The 25,257-nt window shown below is 37.6% G+C and overlaps 1 protein-coding gene across 1 annotated transcript in view; it reads right to left on the bottom strand.

Moving 5' to 3' along the window:
* Positions 1–25,257, bottom strand: part of ANO3 (anoctamin 3) — a 455,605-nt gene that overhangs the window by 90,797 nt on the left and 339,551 nt on the right. The window contains exons 8-13 of the mRNA XM_027979573.3: positions 20,502–20,633; positions 19,837–19,943; positions 17,664–17,719; positions 13,636–13,757; positions 9,269–9,403; positions 1,007–1,103 (exon numbers count right to left, since the gene is read on the bottom strand). Of these exons, the coding sequence (XP_027835374.2) occupies positions 1,007–1,103; positions 9,269–9,403; positions 13,636–13,757; positions 17,664–17,719; positions 19,837–19,943; positions 20,502–20,633 (649 nt within the window). The remainder of the gene's footprint in view (positions 1–1,006; positions 1,104–9,268; positions 9,404–13,635; positions 13,758–17,663; positions 17,720–19,836; positions 19,944–20,501; positions 20,634–25,257) is intronic.

Raw genomic sequence — 25,257 nt, 5'->3', positions numbered from 1 at the left:
TATTAATATGAATGGATAACTATTAAGATTCTTCTTAATAATGAAGATGAAGGAATAATTGAATTCTGATATAGCCATATCACTCAATACTATTAATACTCAGCAATAAAGAGGGAGGATTTGCTGATAAATCTTATGACATGGATGAACTTCAAAATAATTATGCTGGGTGAAAGAAACTAGAAAAAATTCACACACTGTATGACTCTATTTACATAACAGTCTGGAAAATACAAATGTATCTATAATGACAGGAAATGTTTGCCTGAGCCCAGGGGTGGGATTTGGAAGGCAGGGATTACAAGAAATCAAGAGGAAACCTTTGGAAATAATAGATATGTTCATTATCTTGACTGTGGCCGTGGTTTCACAAAAGCATATATATATTTAAATGCATTCATTTATATACTTCAAATGTGTACATTTTATTACTCAAAATTATAAAATTGAAGTACACATTTCTCAAACTTGTATGCACCCTGAAATCACCTGGGAGTTTTTAAATTATGTTGATGCCTAGGTTCCAAAACTAAAGATTCTAATTTAATTGTTCTGGGATGTGGCTTAGGTTTCAGAAATTTAAAAACTCTTCAAGTGACTCTAATAGGAAGAAATTTGATAACTTCAGTTAAGAAAACTTCATTTTCTCTGTCAAATTAGAAATATTTGGATCTCATGAGTCTTCATGGGAAGATACAAACTTTACCACTGAAGAAGAAATAATCTCCAAAAAAATAATCTGGATATCATTCCAAGTGGATGTTTTATGTCTGTGATGGCAATAAACATTTATAAAAACAGAGGAAGACAAAGATATTCTAATAAAATACATCCTTTTTATAGCTGCCACAAAGTGATGTTTTATTCAGCTGTCAATGATACTGTTTGTTGAAACTCCCGGGAACATTTAACTTTGGTAGAAAGCAGGGTTCTGGAGGACTTTTTACTGCCTAGATTCCTAGAAAAAGTAGAGGGCAGGGAGGGGAATGTGAGGGTCCACACTGACCTTGGCGTAGATACAGCTTTCGTTGAGTCTCTGCAGTGAGCAGTTCTTATCACAGAGAGGGCACATGAAGACTTCAGTGGCCTTGCAAATTTCTTGGCTTAAGAAATCAAAGAAGAAAAAGAAAGCATGAACCTCCACACTCAGGAAGCTGCTTAGCCCCTGCAGGCAATCCTACGGGAAGCAGTAGGGTGGGGAGGAAAAGAAGAAACGGAAATACTGGAAGTGTGGTGGACAGGAGGGAGAACTTGAATGACTCCAGCCCAGATTTTTAGAATTTTTGTGATATTGAGTTTGTTTGCTTCTTTGTTCTAAGAAATCTCTGATCCAAGATATTTTAATGATAATAGGCCAATTTTATACTCAGGAGGCACTTGTGGGGCATTGTTACAAGGGCATTTTTCTACCTGATTTCATGGCTGTAGGACAATCTTGGGAGGAACACCTAAGAGTATTTTAACCCAGATCATAGGCTTGGATGTGGCTGATTTTTCAGAGAAGGCAATGGCATCCCACTTCAGTACTCTTGCCTGGAAAATCCCATGGATGGAGGAGCCTGGTAGGCTGCAGTTTATAGGATCGCTAAGAGTTGGACACGACTGATCAACTTCACTTTCACTTTTCACTTTGATGCATTGGAGAAGGAAATGGCAACCCACTCCAGTGTTCTTGCCTGGAGAATCCCAGGGATGGGGGAGCCTGGTGGGCTGCCGTCTATAGGGTCACACAGAGTCAGACACAGCTGAAGTGACTTAGCAGCAGCAGCAGCATGCTGATTTTTCAGATCTGTAGATCTTTCCCCTGGTTCTCATTGCTTTACAGTCACCAAAATGAGTAGCACCCATAATTCACATAATTTCACAACCCCTACTGCAGCCAGTCAATGCATTATGGATTACTGAAATATATAATATCCTCCAATAGAATGTAACCTTGTAACATTTGCTTCTTAAGTTTATTGCTATCTTTTAAAAATCTTAGCATACTTTATAGATGACATCATGATATGAGCAGGGCATCAGTAACAATTTCTCAAAAGACTCACAGTCTGAGAGTTCACAGAAACCTGTTATTAGGTGTTTTGTGTGTTTATCTGTCGTACCTGGCCCTTTCCCATTTGGTATCCCCTTAATAAATTGTCTTTAAGTAAATCTGCTCTAGAAATGTTGAAGGTAATATAAAGGCTTTTAAAACTATGCCTGGAAATACAACTGTTAATAAAAGTTTTGCTGTTTTCAAAATATATAAACTCAAGTGGAAAAAAAAAAGTAATGCATATCTGTTTCAAATACTGGATGTGTACAATCTCAAGCCAAAGCGGAAATGACTAGTAAATAATACTACTATACACATTACAGTGACCAAAGATGGACACATGTCCATCAGGTTTAGTCCTCAGCGTAATCTCCTGCAACTGTAACATTCTCCACAACTGAGAGGAAGCTGATGTTTAAGTGATTTGTTCAAGGTCATAAGCTTACGAGAGATACTTGAACGAACTGAGTTTAGGGTTTCCCGATTCTAGGTCCAGTTCTCCATCAACTACAACTCATCTGAAAGAGGGATAAGTTTATTTCATATTAAAAGGGACTTTCCTACCAAAAACTAATTTACTAATGATGATGATGATAGAATAACGAGTCTTATATATACTATACTTCTCCCACTTTCACTTATACCTTGTTGCTAATAATCATGATGTCCACATGAAGTAGGGGGAAGCAGGTAAAATATACATTTTTAAAGCTCAGAAAAAAAGAGAGATGATTATACCTCCTCTTACTAATACTACTAATTTGTAGAAACAAACAAAAAAAAAAGAACCTACCTCTTGAAGAAAATTCCTAGTAAAATAAGCTTGCTATCATAATTCATTGTTTAAAAAATGTACAATGTGCCCCATATTGAAATCTCACACTAGAATGGTATAAAATTTGGTTTATACTACATCATCTTTCTCACCTTCCAAATAATCAAACAAAAGCAAAGATGTATCAAAGCATTCAGTCTAGGATCCTAGTCATCAGACTGAGCCTTATTTTTATGTCCAGAATTATCAAACTCATTTTCTGTAAGCTGCTCAAAGTTCCACGGGACAGATAACACACAAAAAAACACTAAGCAAGTTTTACAACATTTTTTAGCCTAAAATATGGAATTCGAAATGATTACAGCGTTCTTTGACTTAACCACTAGATGGAGAGAGAGTGCCCCAAGTGTTTCTTAATTTCTTCCTAATATACACCTGGCTTCTCTGGTAGCTCAGCAGGTAAAGAATCCACCTGCAATGCAGAAGACCCCAGTTAGATTCCTGGGTCGGAAGATCCCCTGGAGAAGAGATAGGCTACCCACTCCAGTATTCTTGGGCTTCCCTGGGGACTCAGGTGTTAAAGAATCCACCTGCAATGCGGGAGACAAGGGTTTGATTCTTGGATTGGGAAGATCCCCCGGAGGAGGGCATGGCAACCCACTCCAGTGTTCTTGCCTAGAGAATTCCCATAGACAGAGGAGTCTGTCAGACTATAGTCCTTGGGGTCACAAAGCGTCAGACACGACTGAGCAACTAAGCACAACATGATACAAACCACTGCTTAAAATGTGGCTTTCTTTTGTCTTCTACCTGTTAGAAGTACACATCAAGGGCTAATTCAAAGGAAATAATAACTATCACCCATTTATCATAACTACCACCTCCATCCATAAGGGAGGCGGGAGCAATTTGTCCATTTGTGGGTGAATGCCTGGACCTGCTCCAGGGTCTTGATGCTTCCTGTGATTCTGTTAACATGCAAAGTACAGAATAAGCAGTGTGGTAATGCCCATTTTGGGGAAATCTGGTAATATGAAAGTAGGCTTAAAGGAAGGAAGTTTGGAAACATGAGTAAAACATGGATTTTAGAATAAGATATAATTGTCAAGGAATAAGTAAATGGTAAGATGTTAAGCCACACCTGTTAGGATTGTTATTGTCAAACAAAACAAACAAAGCAAAAACAATACATGTTGGCAAGGATGTAGAAAACTTAGAACACTTGAATATTGTTGATGGGACTGTAAATTGATGCTGCCACGATGAAAAACAATATGAAGGTTCCTCAAAAAATTAAAAATAGAACTTCCATTTAATTCAGCAATCCCACTTCTGGGTATATATCTAAAAGAACTGAAATCAAGGTCTCAAAGAGATATCTGCACCTTATGGTTCACTTCAATATTATTCACATTAGCCAAGGTATGGAAATAACCCAAATATCCATCCACGGATGAATGGATAAAAAGGTACAATAAACATATAACAGAATATTAGCCTTAATAAAAGAAGGATAGTCTACCATATGCAACAACATGGATAAACTTGAAGGACATTATTTTAAGTGAAATAAACTAGTCACAGAATAATGAATACTGTGTAATTTCACTTATATTAAGTATCTTAAAAAACACACTGTTAGATACAGAGTAGAATTGTGGTTGCCAGGGAGTGATGGAGTGGAAATGGAAAGCTGCTGTTCAGTAGGTATAAAGTGTCAGTCACGTGGGATGGGTAAACTCTAGAGATGTGCTGTCCAGCATCGTGCCTACAGTCAACAATACTGCTGTGTGCACTTGTGTGTGTGTTAGTCGCTCAGCCGTGTCCAACTCTTTGCAACCCCATGGATTGTAGCCCACCAGGACCCTCTGTCCATGAGATTCTCCAGGCAAGAATACTGGAGTGGGTTGCCATTTCCTTCTCCAGGGGAATCTTCCCAATCCAGAAATCAAACCCACATCTCCTGCATTGAAGCAGACTCTTTACTGTCTGAGCCACCAGGGAAGCCTGTGCACTTAAGCGTTCTTTTAAAATATATCTATTTATTTACTTATTTTTGGTTGTGCTGGGCCTTTTTTGCTGCATGCACTTTTCTCTAGCTGTAATGAGCAGGGGCTACTCTTTAGTTGCGGTGTGCAGGCTTCTCATTGCAGCGGGTTCTCTTATGCAGAGCATGGGCTCTAGGGCGTGTGGGCTTCCGTGGTTGTGGCACATGGGATCTGAGCACAGGTTCAATAGTTGCGATGCACGGGCTGAGTTGTTCCACTGCATGTGAGATCCTCCTGGACCAGGGATTGAACCCCTGTCTCCTGCACTGGCAGCCAGGTTCTTCACCAGAGCCACCAGGGAAGCCTCACGTAAGTGTTCTTATTGCAATTTTTGAAAATTAGATATTGGTTTAACTTGCTAGATATTTCCCCCTAAGTCATCTACCACTCTGAGGATCAATTCTTCATCTCTAGTTGGAGATAACAGCCAAGTGGGATGCTACTTCAGGAATACTGATAATGTGCCTGGCACATCATAGGCACTTGATAAACCAATGAAGCCCTTATTGCTAAGGTGGTTGTCAGGAGAGGGTTTGAAATGTCCTTTAAGACAGGACCAATTCTCGTCCAACAGCTTTTGAAAAGCTGGCCAGTACTGATATTTCTTGGTGAGTTCTAATGCCGAAGAGACAAGAAAGTTGTTTCTGCTCTTTGCCTTGGACCTGAAACCCAAAGCCTGAGAAGAAGGGACCATGTGTTCCTGCTTGTTCATTTTCATATTCCTATAATATGTGCTCTGCTGCTGCTGCTGCTAAGTCGCTTTAGTCGTGTCCGACTCTGTGTGACCCCATCTGACACAGATCTGATCACCTTTGATTGTGTAAGACCAATACACATATAAATATATGCTTGTACATGCACATACAAGAAATAATCTGAACATGATTTTCACATAAACAATTAACTGCAGAGCCGTTAAGAAATATGACCTTAATTTATATAAACACAACTGGTAGAAACATAATAAATGCAACCTAATCTTTAGCTTTTCAACATTTTGTTACCTTGTAATAAACAAGAAAGAGATTACTAAAATAAAACTGAAACAAAGCAACTCAAAAGTCCTATGTCCTCCACCCACATGCCATGATAACACCTACAACTTAACCACGTCTGACACCTTGAATGGAAAAATTCAATCCCATGAAATTTTGAAAGTCAAGATATTCAGTGATGCTTACCTTGATTTAGAATAGCAAGTCTGACAGGGTCTTAATTATAGTGTGACAGAAGTAGCAGTAATATAATACCATAAAGCACAGAAGAAAAGAGTTTGCGAGTTTAAAACACTCCTTGTGCTAAAGGTTAAAGAATACTTATCTCATAAAAAAGGAGTCTAATTTTCTTCACTGGTACATAAATCAATAGGAACAGAATACCTATTCCTTTCGTTGCCTTTTGTTCATTTTCAGCTTCGAAAGTGTGGAGGAGGAAGTCTACACCACGTGGGAAAACTTTGTGAATATGTTCTCCATGGGATCAATTTGAACAGTAGCTAACTGCCTAAAAATCATTTTCTACTCTTGTCAATTCATTTTAAAAGACTACTTCTCCAAAACCCTAAGTGAAGAGAAGTGATAGTCCCTCAGTCACGTCTGACTTTTTGCAACTCCATAGACTTTACAGTCCATGGAATTCTCCAGGCCAGACTACTGGAGTAGGTTGCCATTTCCTTCTCCAGGGGATATTCCCAACCCAGGGATTAAACGCAGGTCTCCCACATTGCAGGAGGATCCTTTACCAGAGGAGCCGTCAGAGAAGCCCATTCTATCAAAAAACTATAACTAAAACAAAACAAAACAAAACTATAACTAAAACATGAATTCAATAAATTTGCTGGATATAAAATCAGTACACAAATATCAGTTGTGTTTATATATACTAACAAAAAAACTATCAATAAGAGAAAAATTTTTTAAAAGCCCACTTAAAATTACATCAAAAAGAAGAAAACATTTAGGAATAAATTTAACCAAGGAGGCGAAAGGTCTATACACTGAAAATTATGAGACATTGGCAAAGGAAATTAAAGAATATACAAATAAATGGAAAGATTTTCTGTACTCTTGAATTAGAAAATTTCACACTGTTTAATGTCCATACAACCTGAAGAGATCTACAGATTAAATGCAATCTCTATCAGCAATTCACTGGTAATTTCGCAGAAACAGAAAAACCTACCCTAACATTTTTATGAAACCACAAAAATCCCAAACAGTCAAAGCAATCTTGAGAAAGAACAAAGCTGGAGGCATCACACCTTTGATAACAATATTATAAAGGTATGATAATCATAACAGCACATTACTGGCATAAAGACAGATACATAGATCAATGGAACACAATAGAGAAACCATAAATAAACCCATGTATATGTGGCCAATTTTTGACAAAAAGCCAAGCATACTCAATGAGGAAAGGACAGTATCTTCAACAAATGGTGTTGGAAAAGAAGGATCCACACACAAATGAATGAACCTACAGCTCTATCTTCCACCATATATAGAAATTAACCCAAAATAGATTAAAGATTTAATTTAAGAGCTGAACCTGTGAAACTACTAATAGAAAACTTAGAGGGTAAGTTTCTTGAAATCAGTTTTGGCAGTGATTTATAAGGTTTGACACCAAAAGTAAAGGCAATAAATGCAAAAAATAGCATATAAAGAGACATCCAAAGAGGGATGAATGTCTTCAGTGGGTGCATGTTTATCCAGGAGGATGCTGCCTTCTAGACTGGTGCTGAGTTTGCAAAACTCTGAAATAAGACTGTTACTAGAAGAAATGCTTTTGAACATTAGGTGCTTGTTTTCATGCTAATTATCATTTGGCCTTCCTGAAGAACAAAGGGATTCTGAGATACCAAATCAAGAAATTTGGTTATGGAATAGGCTTCAACTCTGAAACAATGAAAATATTTTGTTTTTAGGCAAAATTGTTACACAAATATATCTGCATTATATATAATGCAGTGTGTACATGTGTGTATGTATGCATGTATACAAATATACAAAGAAAATTCAAGGAAATGCATTTTATGGTCCCATTAACTGTCACGATTGCTACCCAGTAGCACAGCCATGGTTAAAAGATGAACCAAAAGAGAAAAAAGTACTGAGCTTTTAAGGAGAGAAAAAAATGCTTTATCATATTTTGAATTGTATCATACAAGGTTGAACTTGATGAAATCCCTTTGGCACAGTAAATAGAACACACTATTAAGAGGATTTTTTAATGCCAAAGTGACTCTGACTTCTGCTGAATAATATCTTTGTGTGTGTTGTGTACTCAATTGAGTCTGACTCTTTGTGACTCTCTGGCCTGTAGCCTGTCAGTCTCCTCTGTCCATGGAATTTTCCAGGCAAGAATACTGGAATGGGTTGCCAGTTCCTATTCCTTGGGATTTTCCTGATCCAAGAATTGAACCCACATCTCTTGCATCTCCTGCATAGGCAGGGAGGCTCTTCACCACTGCACCACCTGGGAAGCCTGAATAATTTTATACTGTTTCTATATCCAAGTGTTGAGTCATTTAAACTTTAACAGAAAAACCATCATTCTGATAAACATTTGTTATTTCTCAAAATCTTATGTACTACTATTTTGATACTTTAAGTTGATGCTAAAATCTTTTATAAATTCTATTCACATAGAGAATAAAAAGAAAATAGAAAGTGATTTTGTTATCATGACAGGAGACCACTTAGGATAGGATTTACATGGTACAAATTCACCTGCAGTACAGGAGACTGGGAGACTCAGGTTCGATCCCTGGGTAAGGAAGAGCCCCTGAAGGAGGAAGTGGCAACCCACTCCAATATTCTTGCCTGAGAAATCCCATGGAGAGAGGAGCCTGGTAGGCTACAGTCCATGGGATCACAAAAGAGTCAGACATGACTAAGCAATAAACAACAACAGCAACAACATTTTGTTCAGATATCTTGAGCTATGTAAGATTCTCTCAAGTGCCAAAAGGAAAACTCATCTCCAAGGATGGTAGTGAAAGTTGTATAAAATGAAACAGTGTATTTGGAAGGTCTATGTATATCTCAAGTGTTTAAAGAATTGTATCTATTGCAATTATTTGAATTATTATATTGAGAGAGTATTTCAGACTACCAAAGACTATATGCAAATTTAAATTACATAGAATGGTCTATTGCATTGTTGAATTATTATTAGTTATATACTAGAAAGAGAAATTTGACATAAAGAGAAACAGTCTTAGAACTTATCCAAGATAATCTGCATATAAAAAATAGGAATGGCCTTTTTATGGTGCCTCTCCCCTGCAAAAATAAAAACAAACAAATTGTAGTGCCATCATTTATTTTTTAATCAGCATTATTGTAAAGCTTTGATCCAATCAGAAGGCCAAGCTTTTTAGTAAGTCTATTAATAGCTTACCTTACTTGACTTGCATTCATTGTTAATATTCCATAGAAGAACACACACAAGCCAACAATGGCTGCAGGAATCAGCATTCCAGTATACCACCCCAGCCAAGCAAAGTATAAGCCAATCTTCTCACCAAAGTACAGCCTGTGTGGGAAAGCAAATTCTTAGCTTATGGCAACCTAAGGAATACTACAAATATTAATGCCACACCTAATATGACTTTCAGATAGACAGTTGAGGTTCTGGCTCAGTTCCTCCTCAGTTCCATCTGGGATATCATAATAGTCTTGCCTAATAAATCCAGTGATGATAATAGTTTGTTTTGAATGTTGCCTTTATAGGAGCAATTTTGCAAAATCTATTTATGTCTGTGGCAAACTTCTTAACGTGGCTCATAAAGCTTTTCATAAGCCAGTTCTTGCTTTTCTTCATCCTCTTAGTAGAATCCTTTTTGTTTCCCCCACACAGAGCTGTGCTAAACCATACTGCTTTGGCATAACTTAGAAAAGTGTCTCCCTCTGGGTAGTTGCTGAAAGCAGACTGGAATTCAGTCTCCGTCTGCACTCTTGGCCAGATTCCCTCCCGCCAGACACAATCTGCACGATTTTGTCACACATCTTCCTCAACAAAATTCAACTCTGCTGTTCCGGGAGCACATGACTCTTTTCTTGGTTAAGGCTGTTTCCTCCCTTTGCTGCTGCTGCTGCGGCTAAGTCGCTTCAGTCGTGTCCGACTCTGTGCGACCCCATAGACGGCAGCCCAACAGTTTCCCCATCCCTGGGATTCTCCAGGCAAGAATACCGGATTGGGTTGCCATTTCCTTCTCCAATGCATGAAAGTGAAAAGTGAAAGTGAAGTCACTCAGTCGTGTCCGACTCTTCGCGACCCCATGGACTGCAGCCTTCCAGGCTCCTCCGTCCATGGGATTTTCCAGGTGAGAGTACTGGAGTGGGGTGCCATTGCCTTTCGCCCTCTTCTCCCATCTGGCTTATACTTATCCTGTCCTTTATATCACTTCTTCCAGGAAGCCTGCCCTAACTTCACTTCAAACCTGGGTTAGATGTCCTTGGTGTTGCTCCCACACTCCCTTCACCCACATTTCAGTATCCTAAACCCATGAAACTTCATGACAATTACCTGTCACACCCCCATTCCTTACCCTCCCCCTATGACTACAAGCTACTTGGAAATGGACCTGTATTTTGTTTCACTAGCACCCACCACAGGACGTATTTTGTTGAATGAAACAAAGGGAATGAATGTATTTTATTTCCCTTCACTTGGTTAACATTTCATATGGACACAGCAGATGAATAAGACGGTTCCAACAACTTCTCAGTTGCTCTTCACTACGTCACTGCCAGTATTAACCATCACAATTTACAAGGTGCCAGTAAGAAATGACAATTTCTTGAATTCTGCACTGATGTTTGGTCTCCATCTTCTAAAAATGATTACTTAACACAGTTTTGTCCCAGTACTAGTTTTAGAGATTAGTGTTTTATAGTTCATTTGGGAATACCTCTCTGAGCAAAAATTCTTACTGGAAAGAAAATTCTCTTGTTATTTTTTTCCTTCTTCAGTAAGACTTCCCTCTCAAAAATCATTCTCTTTCTACTCCATTCTCTGTACTGTGCCAACTAAAATGTGTGTGTATTCTATCTAGTGTAGACATGAAATCATCCTCTACTGAGCATCATTTATCTAATTTTTTGCATTTTTCATTGATTTCTAATAGGAGACATAGATCAAAAGTCTGTTTATTTCTTTTATAATGGAAGTATTCTACTCTGAAATGAAGCTTATAATATTAGCAGGTATTCTAACAAAGCTACTTGTTCCTTCAAACAAGTGTTCTGTGGGGTGGAGTATGGTTCTGGCACATATTACTAACATTTTTATGATGATGATTATAGAGGACTGCACAGACAGAAACCCTTACATACACAGAGTATTATACCAAGATTTTTAATTGTACATTATTGAAGGTTAAGAGGAGCAATGATGTTATTTGACAAGAGTACAATTAACCTAAGTTATAGCATATTTCAGATCTGTTTCAAGAGAAGAAACTAGTTCCAAGCAAAGAAGGCTAATGAAAATATCCTTAATCTAGAACATGGGTAGTCACAATCTCTTAGGAGCTCTATTCAATTTCTTTAAAACCACAACAGGGCAAGGAGGAACAGGGGCTTACTGTTGGTGTCACCCCATCGCACTTCAACTGAAGTCACTCTCTTTTTATGTTGTATATAGCGGTATCCTATGTTATGGGGCTTCCCATGTGGCGTTAACCCGCCTGCCAGTGCAGGAGACCTAAAAGATGCAGGTTTGATCCCTGGGTTGGGAAGATCCTCTGGAGAAGGGAATGGAAACCCCCTCCAGTGTTTTTGCCTGGGGAATCCCATGGACAGAGGAACCTGGCAGGCTACAGTGCATAGTGTCACAAAGAGTCGGACATGACTGAAGCAATTTAGCACAGCACATTCTATGTTACGTTTCATTTGACGATAGGATTCTGCTGTTGAAATAACTTCTATCATAAAAACAAATGTTTAATTGAACTCTTTTTAGAGTGAATTATTTCATTTAGCTTTTACACTTAAATCCTTCCAGTGTCTATTGAAAGACATTAGGAAAAAAGTCACACAGCTATCTTAACCAGGTTTTGTAGCAGACCATTTTTTTTAATGTATTTTTTTTCCAGATTTCAATATTTTATTTGGAAAAAAAAGGCTAAAAAGGCTTTAGCTACTAAAATGTTAGAGTTCATTCTTAAAATGAAAACAAAACACAAACACATGTTTAGAAATGGTTGTTTATAAAAAAAGAAAACGAATTGATACTCCCTCACTTTTCACCTGGGATTCTCTGGTGGCTCAGTGGTAAAGAATATGCCTGTCAACGCAAGAAGACACAGGAAACACAGGTTCAGTCTCTGGGTCGGGAAGATTCCCTTGGAGAAGGAAATCACAACCTACTCCAGTATTCTTGCCAGGATAATCCCATGGACAGAGGAACCTGGTGGGCTGCATTTCATGGAGTCGCAAAGAGTCGGACACGATTGAGCCACTGAGCACATGTGCACACAAGTACGCAGACACTTCATCATCATCTCACGGCTCTCTTGATCCTATTTATACTTCTGTATATTGAATTCTTTCATTAAATTAATTTCAAACACTCCCTTTATTCTCTCTGTCTATCCGTTTCCTATTAGGACAATGACTGACACGGTTTTGAGTTATTCTTGATATTTATAATTCATGAACATCTCATCAACACGTATAATCTTATAATATGGATGCTATTTTAAAATTTTTATCCTATAAATATTTCTAGGTAGCTGGGGATGTAAGTCTCTTTAATATATATTTCCTGATTTTTTAAAATAAGAACAAATCATCCTCCATCAAAATAAAATAAATTGTGAATATAATACTATTTCAAGACTAATTCAAGTTGTGAGCAGTTACTCACTAGGCTATACCTCCTGGAATAAAATAGACACTCATTAAATCTTCGTTGAAAGATAAATATATGCAGGGATGCTATGCTGGCCACCTTTCTGTTTGTTCTCAGATCTATTTTCTGCCTGTCCTTTCACTGGGAAGTAGATCATACAGATTCCCTTGTAAATTGCTGCTAAGTCACACTAGGAGGTACTGAAAGTTTCAGAGGTGGAAGGATGGTCGGAGCCTGTATCTTTTCTCCTCTCCTGGCCATTCTCAGGGCTCTCCCCAGAGCAGCCATAATCTGTTGTGAATTGTGTGTGTGCTCAGTCATGTCTGACTCTTTATGAGTTGGTGGACTACAGCCCATCAGGTTCCTCTGTCCATAGGATTTTCCTGCAAGAATACTGGAGGGGTTGCCACGCCCTCCTCCCTCGGATCTTCCCAACCTAGGGATCGTACCGTGTCTCCAGTGTCTCCCGCATTGGCAGGCAGAGTCTTGACCACTGAGCCACCTATAATTCTCTGTGGCTTGACTCTCAACAGGTCACATCTCTGCAGACAGTCCTAATCATCAATAGCAAAGCTCCTACCAAAGGGTTCAGGTATTAACCTCTGAAATACACTTCATCCCACTTTTCCTCCAGCATTAACGGTCGTTAGCATTTGTCTGCTGTTGTTAATTTTGGGTTTAACATGCCTCACATTTCCTGTTTGAGTTCTTACTTTTTCCATCCCTCGAGAAACTAATTCCGTAAATCGTTTCTTTTTTTGAAAAGATGCGTAGTGGCCTTTTTTTTTTTCTTGTTCAACCCTGAATAATACAGATGATTTGGTGGGTAAAGAAAATTAGTCCAAATCTAAGACAATGTTGAGAAAACAGCATAATCTGTATTCCATTATTGATCTATCCCCAGGACCTACCTGATTAAATCCAGGGGCTGATGCTTGTACCACATTCCCCAGCGTGCCCAGCGTTCATATAATAGATGTCTGTTATTCTGAGGTCCGTGGGTTTTGATGGGTTGGTTACTCTTATAGGCTCCCTGAAACAAATGAAATAAAATGAGTTGGCACACATTCTTTTAGTGAAATGTGAATTAGTAGGAATTGCTTTTGCTTTTTTTTCCTTACAGAATAATTTTAAAATTTATCGGAAGCTTCAGGATTGTAAACATAAGCCCGTCACTGGAGTGTTGCAGTAAATGCTTTTATATATCTATCTTTTATTGAAAATATTCTGATAGTTCTTTAAAACTTTTCTTAAATTCCTTTTGTAACCCAATGAAATCCCTTTTACTTAAATTAGACTTTAGGTTTGTTTGAAACTTAATGTCTTTAAATAAACACAATGTCTTCATCATCATTGAGAGAAATTACTATAATCTTTAGTTCAGAAATTGAGTCTTATTCTGCTTTGATAAGCTATCCAGTCCCAGAAAATATTTACTTCATTAATAGAAGCTAATGAAAAGAGTAAATGCTCATTGAATAAGTGCTCCCTATCTAAAAGAATCACTACACTGTACACATGAAATTAATATAATATTATAAATCAACTGTATTTTAATTAAAAGTGTTTAAAGCATAAGAGATATAAGTCACCAGTTTTGGCCATGTTTTTAAATTCTAGAATTTGTAAAACTTACTTCAGATAAGATATTCCAAAAATGGAATTGTGTTTTAAAATTCTTTATATCGCCTCTCAAAAATCTGTCATATGCAATTTCAGAAACATAGAATATATCTTTTAGAAGAAAGTGTTCCCTGAAGGCTGAACTGCTCTGCTTCTATAATAAAATAGGACAATAGATACAATAATTTTATTTTCTGAATCAAAACTTAGACACAGAACTTAATGAAGTTCCTCTGCTCACTTTGATGTGTGATTCTACTTTTATGACATGTTTGATGAAAATTTAAAGCAAGTCAAGTTATGTTTCAGTTACCTCACTTAGATCCTCACTTAGTGGGGATAAGAATAAATATTGATGAATATCAGTATAGAAGAGGTTTTGTGAAGACCCACTTGGTGTATAGCTATAAAATGTCAGGCACATCGGAAGTACAAAATCACTGTTAGCTGATTTTATAGATGTTTGCTATACTGTGGCAGTTGAACAGTGCCAAACTAACGTCTCCTTCTAGACAATCAGGGCTGTGAGATCCTATGAAGAAAAAATGGCACCTGATTCATGGTCTGCAGGTGCCTCAAGGCTGAAATGAGACGTTCATATAGATTTTGCCTCTGTTTTTCTCACTTCCGGGTTTTCCTGATAGCTCAGTTGGTAAAGAATCTGCCTGCAGTACTGGAGACCTGGGTTCGATTCCTGGGCTAGGGAGATCCCCTGGAGAAGGAAACAGCTACTCACTCCAGTGTTCTGGCCTAGAGAATTCCCTGGACTGTATAGTCCATGGGGTCGCAAAGAGTCAGACCCGACTGAGCTACTTTCACTTTTCACTTTCACTTCTAACAAAATTAATTAATCAGGTAAAAGCGGAAGTACAGTTAGTGTGCAGCCTCAGAGTTTCCTTTCCTAAGGGAACCCAAGGTGCTTAAAGATTGGAAGCAAAGGAGACGGGAGGAAAGATCAAGATGCTTAAGACATCAGCTTGAGAAACGTTTGTTTTCTTTTGAAATTGGCCTACCCGTTAAGATAGCTTGCCCTGAGACTGGGAAGTTAAATCAAAATCTCAGGTTTCTTTAAATCATTCCTAATAATCCTTCTAAAATACATGACTTTCCTTGCCAGCCTCAATGGTCAGATGTAGGCATTTCCTGGATTTAAGATGCTAACCTTCAGAATCTCTAGTACATCATTGTCTGACTTCTACTCATTAATCTCAATGAACCACAAAGTTCTGGGATGACAGTGACATGATGCACTGCAAGAGGAAGCTGACCAAAGTGCAGACTCCAGCTCAACCATGCATTTTCATCCCTTTTCACAGGACTGTGCACACTCCCTGATCCCTACCTTTTCCATGATCAGCCCCCTCATCCAGCCAACACACTTTCTTCTGTCTCCACTACTCATAATTGGTGGGATTATCAATTCTACCTATATTTTAGGCAGTCTTTCTCATATATATTCTCCTCTCCTTCCCTTTCTTCATGGTCGTGGCCAAATTTCCCTGGAAATGTCTCTTTCTCCCCTCTTGCTATTGTCTTTTTTGTAAGCAAAAAATAAATCTCAACTGTGGTGAAAAGTATAAGACTGATATTAATAATATTCTTGCATGAAGGAAAAAGGAGGTCTAAAACTGTGAGTGACTTTATTCAAATTACAGAGTCCATTGACTCCATTTTCCTCTAAATAAGCTTTCCTTTTCTTTTTACAAGTAGTAGCCCTCAAAATCAATAGGAAATTTCTGAGTACATTTTATTGACTTGCCGCTTTATTTTCATTGCCTGTATTTCAACAATATTGTTCTCTGTCATTTGGTATATGTGTACCCATAATTTTGTATACGTGTACCATATATTAGTTTTTCTACAAAATTCCAAGAATAAATGGGAAAATGGCTATTATTTACAACATATTCCTGCTGCTGCTGCTGCTGCTGCTAAGTCGCTTCAGTCGTGTCCGACTCTGTGCGACCCCATAGACGGCAGCCCACCAGGCTCCCCCATCCCTGGGATTCTCCAGGCAAGAATACTGGATTGGGTTGCCATTTTCTTCTCCAACCTATTCCTAATAGGTTCCAAATTTCACATAAGAAATTGTCAAAAAAAAAAAAAACCACACAACTGTCAGAACACAGACTAGTTAGGTAGACAAAGTATTTAAAATGATAAAACAAATGATGTGCTATAGAAGCTCTTGTGGGGACTCACACTCCAAACACTTTACCACTTACTGACTAGGTTGTATTGGACGTGGTTTTTAATTTCTGAGCCATGTTTCTGTCTTTCTGCAAGGGCAAAATAATATCTCCTCTCCAGGGTTACTGTCAGGTGAATGGGAATATTCACTTACAGGACCTGTTGTATGAAACACTCTAACACATTATCTGATATCGTTATTTCTATTCCTAATATCAGTAGGTATACCATAATGAATAGAAGCATTGAAGTCTGGATGCCTAGGTTCAAAACTGGGCCATTAATACTTAACTTTTCTCAGACTCAATTATCTATCTATAAAATAGGGTCAATATTATTGCCCATCTCAAAGGGTTGTTTGCAAGGATTAAATGAGATAGTCCATATAAATAACAGCTCAGTACCAAACAGGAAGTGCTCAATACACTTTACCTTTTATGAGTTATACTAAACTGTGAATTCCTCTGGTATAGCAATTAGGTTCTGAGTCCTCAGCCTTTAAAAATAGAAGACTGCTGGGCTTTGGAAATACACACATTACAACCCTAAATACTTTGTCTTATTTTAAAATGCAAAACTGCCTTAAAAAAGAATATTATGTGTGTGTGTTGGGGGATGGAGTTTAAAACTGATTCTTGTGTCGTTTATGACTCAACAGGCAGAGTCTACCACAACATGACCTACTGAAAACTGGAAGAGGTAATAATCTGGCAGAAAATCAAGTAAATAATGGGGTGTAGGGTTGGGGTTGTGGTTTTCCTTGGGCTTTCAGGTATCCCAAGGCAGTAGGCACAGACCAGAATCTGCCCTGTTTCACAGCTGTGTGAATTCCAAGCTGCATCAAGCCCGGAGCTCTATGCTGGAACAGTCTGGTCAGAGTGGCTGAGTCACATCCACAAGTTCCCTCCGAGGCTGGGATTCCTGGCACAGGGCAAACTGCCGAAGGAATATAGACCCAGTGCACAGGCACAGACTATAATGGGGGTCTCAGAAAGGCCAGGGCCACTCACTTAATTGAACCCTCCTGGAATAAGGCAGCTAGACTTAACTGAAAAAAAAAATGAGACCAAGCATTGAACAGGAGAAACTTTTTTTTTTTTTAATGGAAATTGTTCTTTAAAATTACCTCATGGGGGGGAAAAGCTGCTATATATGAGCCATTGTTTATAAGTTTACAGATACCTGGAAAGAGAAGAATAGAACAGCAACTGAGTTAGTTTAATTGAAGAATTCCCTCTGAAGCAACATACATAATACTCAGATCAATAAATTATCCCAAATGACTTCCACAGCCATACCACCTACAAGGACAGTGACACTATGAAAGAGACTAAATCTAAGAGTCTAATTGTGTCCTTATAACAATAATAAATGGAGCTTTGCAAGGTGCTAACAGATGGCACTTTGCCATATCATGAAATGTGGGCATTTTAATACCAACTTATTTGGAGGCAGATGAACCTGGAACAACTGGTTATTCCTCAAGAAAAAATGTCTCAAAAGGAGATTGCATATCAAGAAGTGTTTAATTCTTTAATGCTGACCCAAAGAGAATAAATATCAATATGTGACTCTTTAAAATTTCTTCTGACACAATGAGACTGTAGTGAAATGGACTCTCTCATATCGTTTGGGGAAGACTAGATAGTGATAAAACTTTTCTGAAGAGAAATTTTTATTGCAATATCATTTACATTAGTAAAGAATTAGAAATAATTATACATCAAAATTGGGGAATTGCTTCATTATTAAGGTTCAAACAATTATATTAGGGCTTGATAAATGACTGCAGTTTGATGAATGCTTATAACAGAGTATTTATAGCTATTTACAATAATGTTTTCAGGCATACTAAGGGCTTGATAAATATACATAATGGTAATTTAGAAAAGGACAGAAAATTGTAAGCATTGGATGATTCTAATTATGAGATATATATGTATGTACATAAATTTAGCACTATTTTGTAACAGTGCCAATTTTTAAATTTTATTTTTATACCTTTCTGTGTTTATTGCATGTTTGACAAAGTGCATGAATCATTTAAATGTCAATTTTATCTTTAAAGACTACATAAGCACATAGAGCTATCATTTAGACACATTTGTAGTTTACATTCTGGATTTCTCTATATTTCTTATTTAGAAAACATCTGAGTAACTGTAAAATTTTTAATAAAGATTTAGTGCTTAAATTAATTATTTTGACTGCTCAATAATAAATTAATTATTAATCAGAAGAGAACCAAAGTCTGAACATTCCTCTTTGGATGACTTGAAACATAGTTCATTTTACTAATGTGGCATTCTATTTGAATGCAAATTAGTAGATAGTAGTACAAGTTTCCATTGGCTATCAACTCTTTATTTTAAAAAGTTTTTAGAATGTGACTAACACTCTATTTCTTAAGCCATCTTTTTCACCCTAACAAATGGCCAGCTCATCTGATACCTGCTATTTTCTGTTTTGCTCTGTGTAAACTTTGCAATTTTTCTTAATTTTCCCGATGATACTTTCTCAATTTTCTGTTGCATCAGACATATTGTAGCACAGTGCTAAACATTCAAACAACACAGATGTTTAGAAAGCTAAAGTTAGGTATAATCTCTCCTTTCAGAGATAATCTCTAAAATATTTCATATATCGTCTAGATTTTTTTAATCTGTGTTTAGGAAATGGAATTATATTAGACTTATAGTTTTGTAATAATTTTTTCAACTTAATTGCTTTCAGATATCTTTCAAAGTCAACAAATAGAGAACTAATACTAATTCTCAATCTCCATCAGTAAAGGGTCTATGTCTTATACTTTTTATAATATGTAGAGTATAATAGATGATTGAATACATTTGAGTTGAGTGAATCAAATCACATCATTTTTAATGGATACATTATGTGGATATAACCTAGTGGACAAAGTATCTCCAGTATTACTCTACTGGAGTAGAGTACTCTATTCTATTTTTTGTTTACAAAGCCACAGTGGACAAATATCTACATATATCATTATTCAAGAGTCAGATTTTTTTCTTTGGAATACATTTCAAGAAATAAAGTCTAGGTTCCAAAGTTTTTGAACACTTCACATTTCAATACCTGTTGCCATATGCCCTTAAAAAAGCTTTGTTTTATTCTGTTTTCTTTCATTAAAGGCTGAAAAGAAGAGGGTTGAGAATTTGTTCACTGCATTATATCCTCATATCTAATGCAAGAAGGCAAAGCTTCATTAGTCAAAAAATACTTCTGAGTGTAATTAGTAGAAGTAAATACCATGTTGCATTTTGAATTAGTGTTCTTACCCACTTTTGATATTCCATTTTCATATTTGGTGTGCTGCAGCATGTGATACACTATTCTGCTTCGAGTAGCATTGCTGAAGAAGGTGTCCTTATTGTTAATTATGAAGCTGGGAAGATTAAGGGGATTGGTTTTAATATTCAAAGTAGACCACAGAATCCAGCAACAGTTATAAGGTCCTGGGTAGTCATCCATGCATTTTCCCCTTAAAATGAATGCAAGTAAAGTATAGTAAATCAGAAGAGAAACCCTCTTCTTAAAGGAAAATCATTTGGCTACAGTTATAAATAATACAGGGCATTATCAAATATTCATTTTAATATCTTTCAGTTTATAAGGAAGCCTAGCTATCCTCATATTTCTTGTTGAGCATGAAACAAGAAGAGATTGTCTTTTGCCTCCCATAAATTTTGTACTACCTTAAGCAATGTGGTTCCAAATAGAACACATTAACAATTGATGTCATTCCCCCATACTGCACTTTCCAAGCGAGGAGCTAGCTTATTTTGTTTTCAGTACTTTAGCGATAAGCAATTTTCTCCCTTTCCCTTCATGTCCTACTCTCCCAATACAGAAAGAGTTACATGAAATAAATGTGAGAGCCAATTATGTAAAGAGTAAAAGGGTGATTTCAAGAGATGCTGGGAGAAAAGATATGGGAACTCACTGGTGAATCCGTGCACGGCTGAAGGGGCCAGTATAGCAGTCTGACTCCTCCAGGTCTGGGAAAGCTGACTTGTCGAGAACCATTGGGTTTTGGGACATCCATTTTTTGATTCTCCTAAAATATTTTTGCACCCTGGAACAAGGTCATATTTTTTAAATGAATTAGGTTTTATTCCAGAGTCATGAATGTCTACCTTTCACTACCATTCTGAAAAAGAGTTTCCCAAAGACATACATACATCCACACTCATACCCACATACATGTATTATTTCTGTGCTCACACAAAGAAAATATATTCCAAAAAAACCCAAATCTTGCATTTATTTAAATTCTTTCAGGGAAACTAGGTTATCCTTATAAGAAAAGTCTTGTGGAAAAATATTAGAAACTCATCATGTATTATGATGGGGTAGGAAAAAGCATAAAGAATAAAACCAGTGAGATTATTTATTAAAGTTGTTTGTATACATGTATGTGTGTGTGTGTGTGTGTGTGTGTGTGTGTGTGTGTGTGTGTGTGTGTGTGTGTGGCTACAGATCACTTTACAGCAATGTGGCTCCACAAACACGGAAACAGAAAAGAAAGAAATGGCTCCAACATACTCAACACACTCAGTTTTAGGAGCCACAGGTCCTATGGGACCAGCAAGGGTTTTGGAATCAAGAAAAATTGTGTTCAAAGGCAGCTCTGCATTATGGGCATTGTAGGGACAAGTTATTTAACTTCTTGCTTTGGTTTCCTCACTCATAAAAGTAATCATACTGACATTGCTAGACAGTTGTGAGTTGGTGTTTTACTTTAAACTTGATTATTAACAACAAGTAAAGTTGAGTCAGGAGAAGGCAATGGCACCCCACTCCAGTACTCTTGCCTGGAAAATCCCATACTAAGGGTCGGACACGACTGAACGACTTCACTTTCACTTTTCACTTTCATGCATTGGAGGAGGAAATGGCAACCCACTCCTGTGTTCTTGCCTGGAGAACCCCAGGGATGGGGGAGCCTGGTGGGCTGCCGTCTATGGGGTCACACAGAGTTGGACACGACTGAAGTGACTTAGCAGCAAAGTTGAGTCAAGGAGTCTTTGTGGTACTTTCAGGACTTTAATGAACAGTTAAATCACCTGAATATCTTGTTAAAATGCAGATGCTAATTCAACAGGTTTGAGTTCTGAGACCCTGCATTTCTAACTAGTTTCTGTGGTGCTCATCCTGCTATCCATGAACTCAGCTATGTTATACTTATAAAAATGTGCTATATTTATACAGTATGAGGTCTATCTTTGGCTAATTTTGGCTTCTTCTGTAATAGTAAGTCAAAGTGGCAGGAAAGAATATTTTCCTAGAGAAGTACAATGTCTTATAATATCTGTTTGGCCAACTCTGTTTAAGCTTTTAAAAATTTAGTACAGCAATCTGCAGGCAATGATTGTATCTTAGAAATTATTTCACTAAAGTCTATTATTATAAAAATACCATACATAATTTGAAACAAACGTCAAGTCTTAATGTTAAACTTTAGCATGTAAAGAGTTTGGACCTTTTCTTTGCCAAATGAGGTTATCGTTTAGATGCCAAATCTTTTTTGGTTTTGCAGGGACAAGAGTGTTTCTTTCTAGCCTAAAATAACACATTAAAATTATCTGAAGAGTCTTTTTTGTTTCTTCTTACTACAAAGAAAGTCTCTGAAATCGCAAAATATCACCACATTCTAGCCAGTTGTGCACAGACATGTAAAAACACTGAGGAAGCAATTATAAAGCAATTATTCTAACTTTTCAAATTCAGCCTAGTGAAGAAAACAATGGTATAGAAGCTAGAGGATGAAATTGCCAGTATGGAAACTGAGCCAAACATTTCCAGTCTTTGAGCAGCAAAGACTGCTCCCTCATCTGTAAAAACAGGAAGAAATTCCATCTGTCCTACTTCATTAGGTGGCTAGGAGGATCAAATAAAAGAGGCATCTGATGACAGTTAGAAAACACTGATAAGCTACAGGACTCAAGGGCCTATTATCTCTGACAAACTTAGACAAATGAAATAAAGTGACTTTTAGATCATCATTGACCTTTTAAAGAAAAATAAATCTTATTATCAGTTTAGGCTTTTCACACACTTACTGTGAAGGAAAAAATGATGCCTGATAATGAAATGCAGTCAGTTCAGTTCAGATCAGTCACTCAGTTGTGTCCAACTCTTTGCAACCCCATGAATCACATATGCCAGACCTCCCTGTCCATCACCAACTCCCAGAGTCTACCCAAACCCATGTCCATTGAGTCAGTGATGCTATCCAACCATCTCATCCTCTGTCATCCCCTTCTCCTCCTGTCCTCAATCTTTCCCAGCATCGGGTCTTTTCCAATGAGACAGCTCTTCACATCAAGTGGCCAAAGTGTTGGAGTTTCAGTTTCAACATCAGTCCTTCCAATGAACACCCAGAACTGATCTCCTTTAGGATGGGCTGCTTGGATCTCAATGAAGGCCAAGGGACTCTCAAGAGTCTTCTCCAACATCACAGTTCAAAGGCATCAATTTTTCAGTGTTCAGCTTTCCTTATAGTTCAACTCTCACATCCAAACATGACTACTAGAAAAACCATAGCCTTGACTAGACGGAGTTTTGTTAGCAAAGTAATGTCTCTGCTTTTGAATATGCTATCTAGGTTGCTCATAACTTTCCTTCCAAGGAGTAAGCGTCTTTTAATTTCATGGCTGCAATCACCATCTCCAGTAATTTTGGAGCCCAAAAAAATAAAGTCAGCCACTGTTTCCACTGTTTCCCATCTATTTCCCATGAAGTGATGGGACTGGATGGCATGATCTTAGTTTTCTGAATGTTGAGCTTTAAGCCAACTTTTTCACTCTCCTCTTTCACTTTCATCAAGAGGCTCTTTAGTTCTTCTTCACTTTCTGCCATAAGGGTAGTGTCATCTGCATATCTGAGGTTATTGATATTTCTACTGGCAATCTTGATTCCAGCTTGTGCTTCCTCCAGCCCAGAGTTTCTCATGATGTACTCTGCATATAAGTTAAATAAGCAGGGTGACAATATACAACCTTGATGTACTCTTTTTCCTATTTGGAACCAATCTGTTGTTCCATGTCCAGTTCTGACTGTTGCTTCCTGACCTGCATACATCTCAAGAAGCAGGTCAGGTGGTCTGTTATTCCCATCTCTTTCAGAATTTTCCTCAGTTTATTGTGATTCACACAGTCAAAGGCTTTGTCATAGTCAATAAAGCAGAAATAGATATTTCTCTGGAACTCTCTTGCTTTTTCGATGATCCAGCAGATGCTGGCAATTTGATCTCTGGTTCTTCTGCCTTTTCTAAATCCAGCTTGAACATCTACCTGGGAGTTCATGGTTCATGTATTGCTGAAGGCTGGCTGGGAGAATTTTGAGCGTCACTTTACTAGCATATGAGAAGAGTGCAATTGTGCGGTAGTTTGAGTATTCTTTGGCATTGCCTTTATTTGGGATTGGAATGAAAACTGACCTTTTCTAGTCCTGTGGCCACTGCTGAGTTTTCCAAATTTGCTGATACATTGAGTGCAGCACTTTCACAGCATCATCTTTTAGGATTTGAAATAGCTCAACTGGAATTCCATCACCTCCACTAGCTTTGTTCATAGTGATACTTCCTAAGGCCCACTTGACTTCACATTCCAGGATGTCTGGCTCTAGGTGAGCCATCACACCATCGTGATCATCTGGGTTGCGAAGATCTTTTTTGTACAAGTCTTCTGTGTATTCTTGCCACCTCTTCTTAATATCTTCTGCTTCTGTTAGGTCCATACCACTTCTGTCCTTTATTGAGCCCATCTTTGCATGAAATGTTCCCTTGGCATCTCTAATTTTATTGAAGAGATCTCTGGTCTTTCCTATTCTATTGTTTTCCTCTATTTCTTTGCACTGATCTCTAAGGAATGCTTTCTTATCTTTCCTTGCTAGTCTTTGGAATTCTGCATTCAAATAAGTATATCTTTCCTTTTCTCCTTCGCTTTTCGCCTCTCTTCTTTTCACAGCTCTTTGTAAGGCCTCCTCAGACTGCCACTTTGCATTTTTTTTCTTGGGGATGGTCTTGATTCTTGTCTCCTGTACAATGTCACAAAACTCGGTCCATAGTTCTTCAGGCACTCTATCAGATCTAGTCCCTTAAATCTATTTCTCACTTCCACTGTATAATCATATTTGATTTTATTTACTTCATACCTGAATAGTCTAGTGGTTTTCCCCACTTTCTTCAATTTAAGTCTGAATTTGGCAATAAGGAGTTCATGATCTGAGCCACAGTCAGCTCTGGGTCTTGTTTTTGCTGACTGTATAGAGCTTCTCCATCTTTGGCTGCAAAAATATAACAAATCCAATTTCGGTGTTGACTATCTGGTGATGTCCATGTGTCAGGACATGTCCAATGCAGTCACGGTTGGATCTGAATCACATGATGCAAAGATCTAGCTTATTAGTTAATTTCTTTGATTCTCATTGTTTTCTCATCTCTTAAATGAAGGGATATCCTGATAACTAAATAGGTAAAGCCTGACCCTACAGTGCAAAGTGAAGACTCAATAAAATTTATGACATTAATAAGGAAAAGGAATATCACTGCTACTTCTACAACCAACACAACCACCCCCAGGCCATCAATGCAATCTACTGTATTATCGACACTCTACCAAACCAGATAATCATGATGGTGTGATCACTCACCTAGAGCCAGTCATCCTGGAATGCAAAGTCAAGTGGGCTTTCGG

The sequence above is a fragment of the Ovis aries genome, chromosome 15 (assembly GCF_016772045.2).
Source record: "Ovis aries strain OAR_USU_Benz2616 breed Rambouillet chromosome 15, ARS-UI_Ramb_v3.0, whole genome shotgun sequence".
Classification (NCBI taxonomy): Eukaryota; Metazoa; Chordata; class Mammalia; order Artiodactyla; family Bovidae; genus Ovis; species Ovis aries.
Note: the sequence above shows the minus strand (reverse complement) of the source record. Positions and strands in the feature narration are given on the sequence as shown.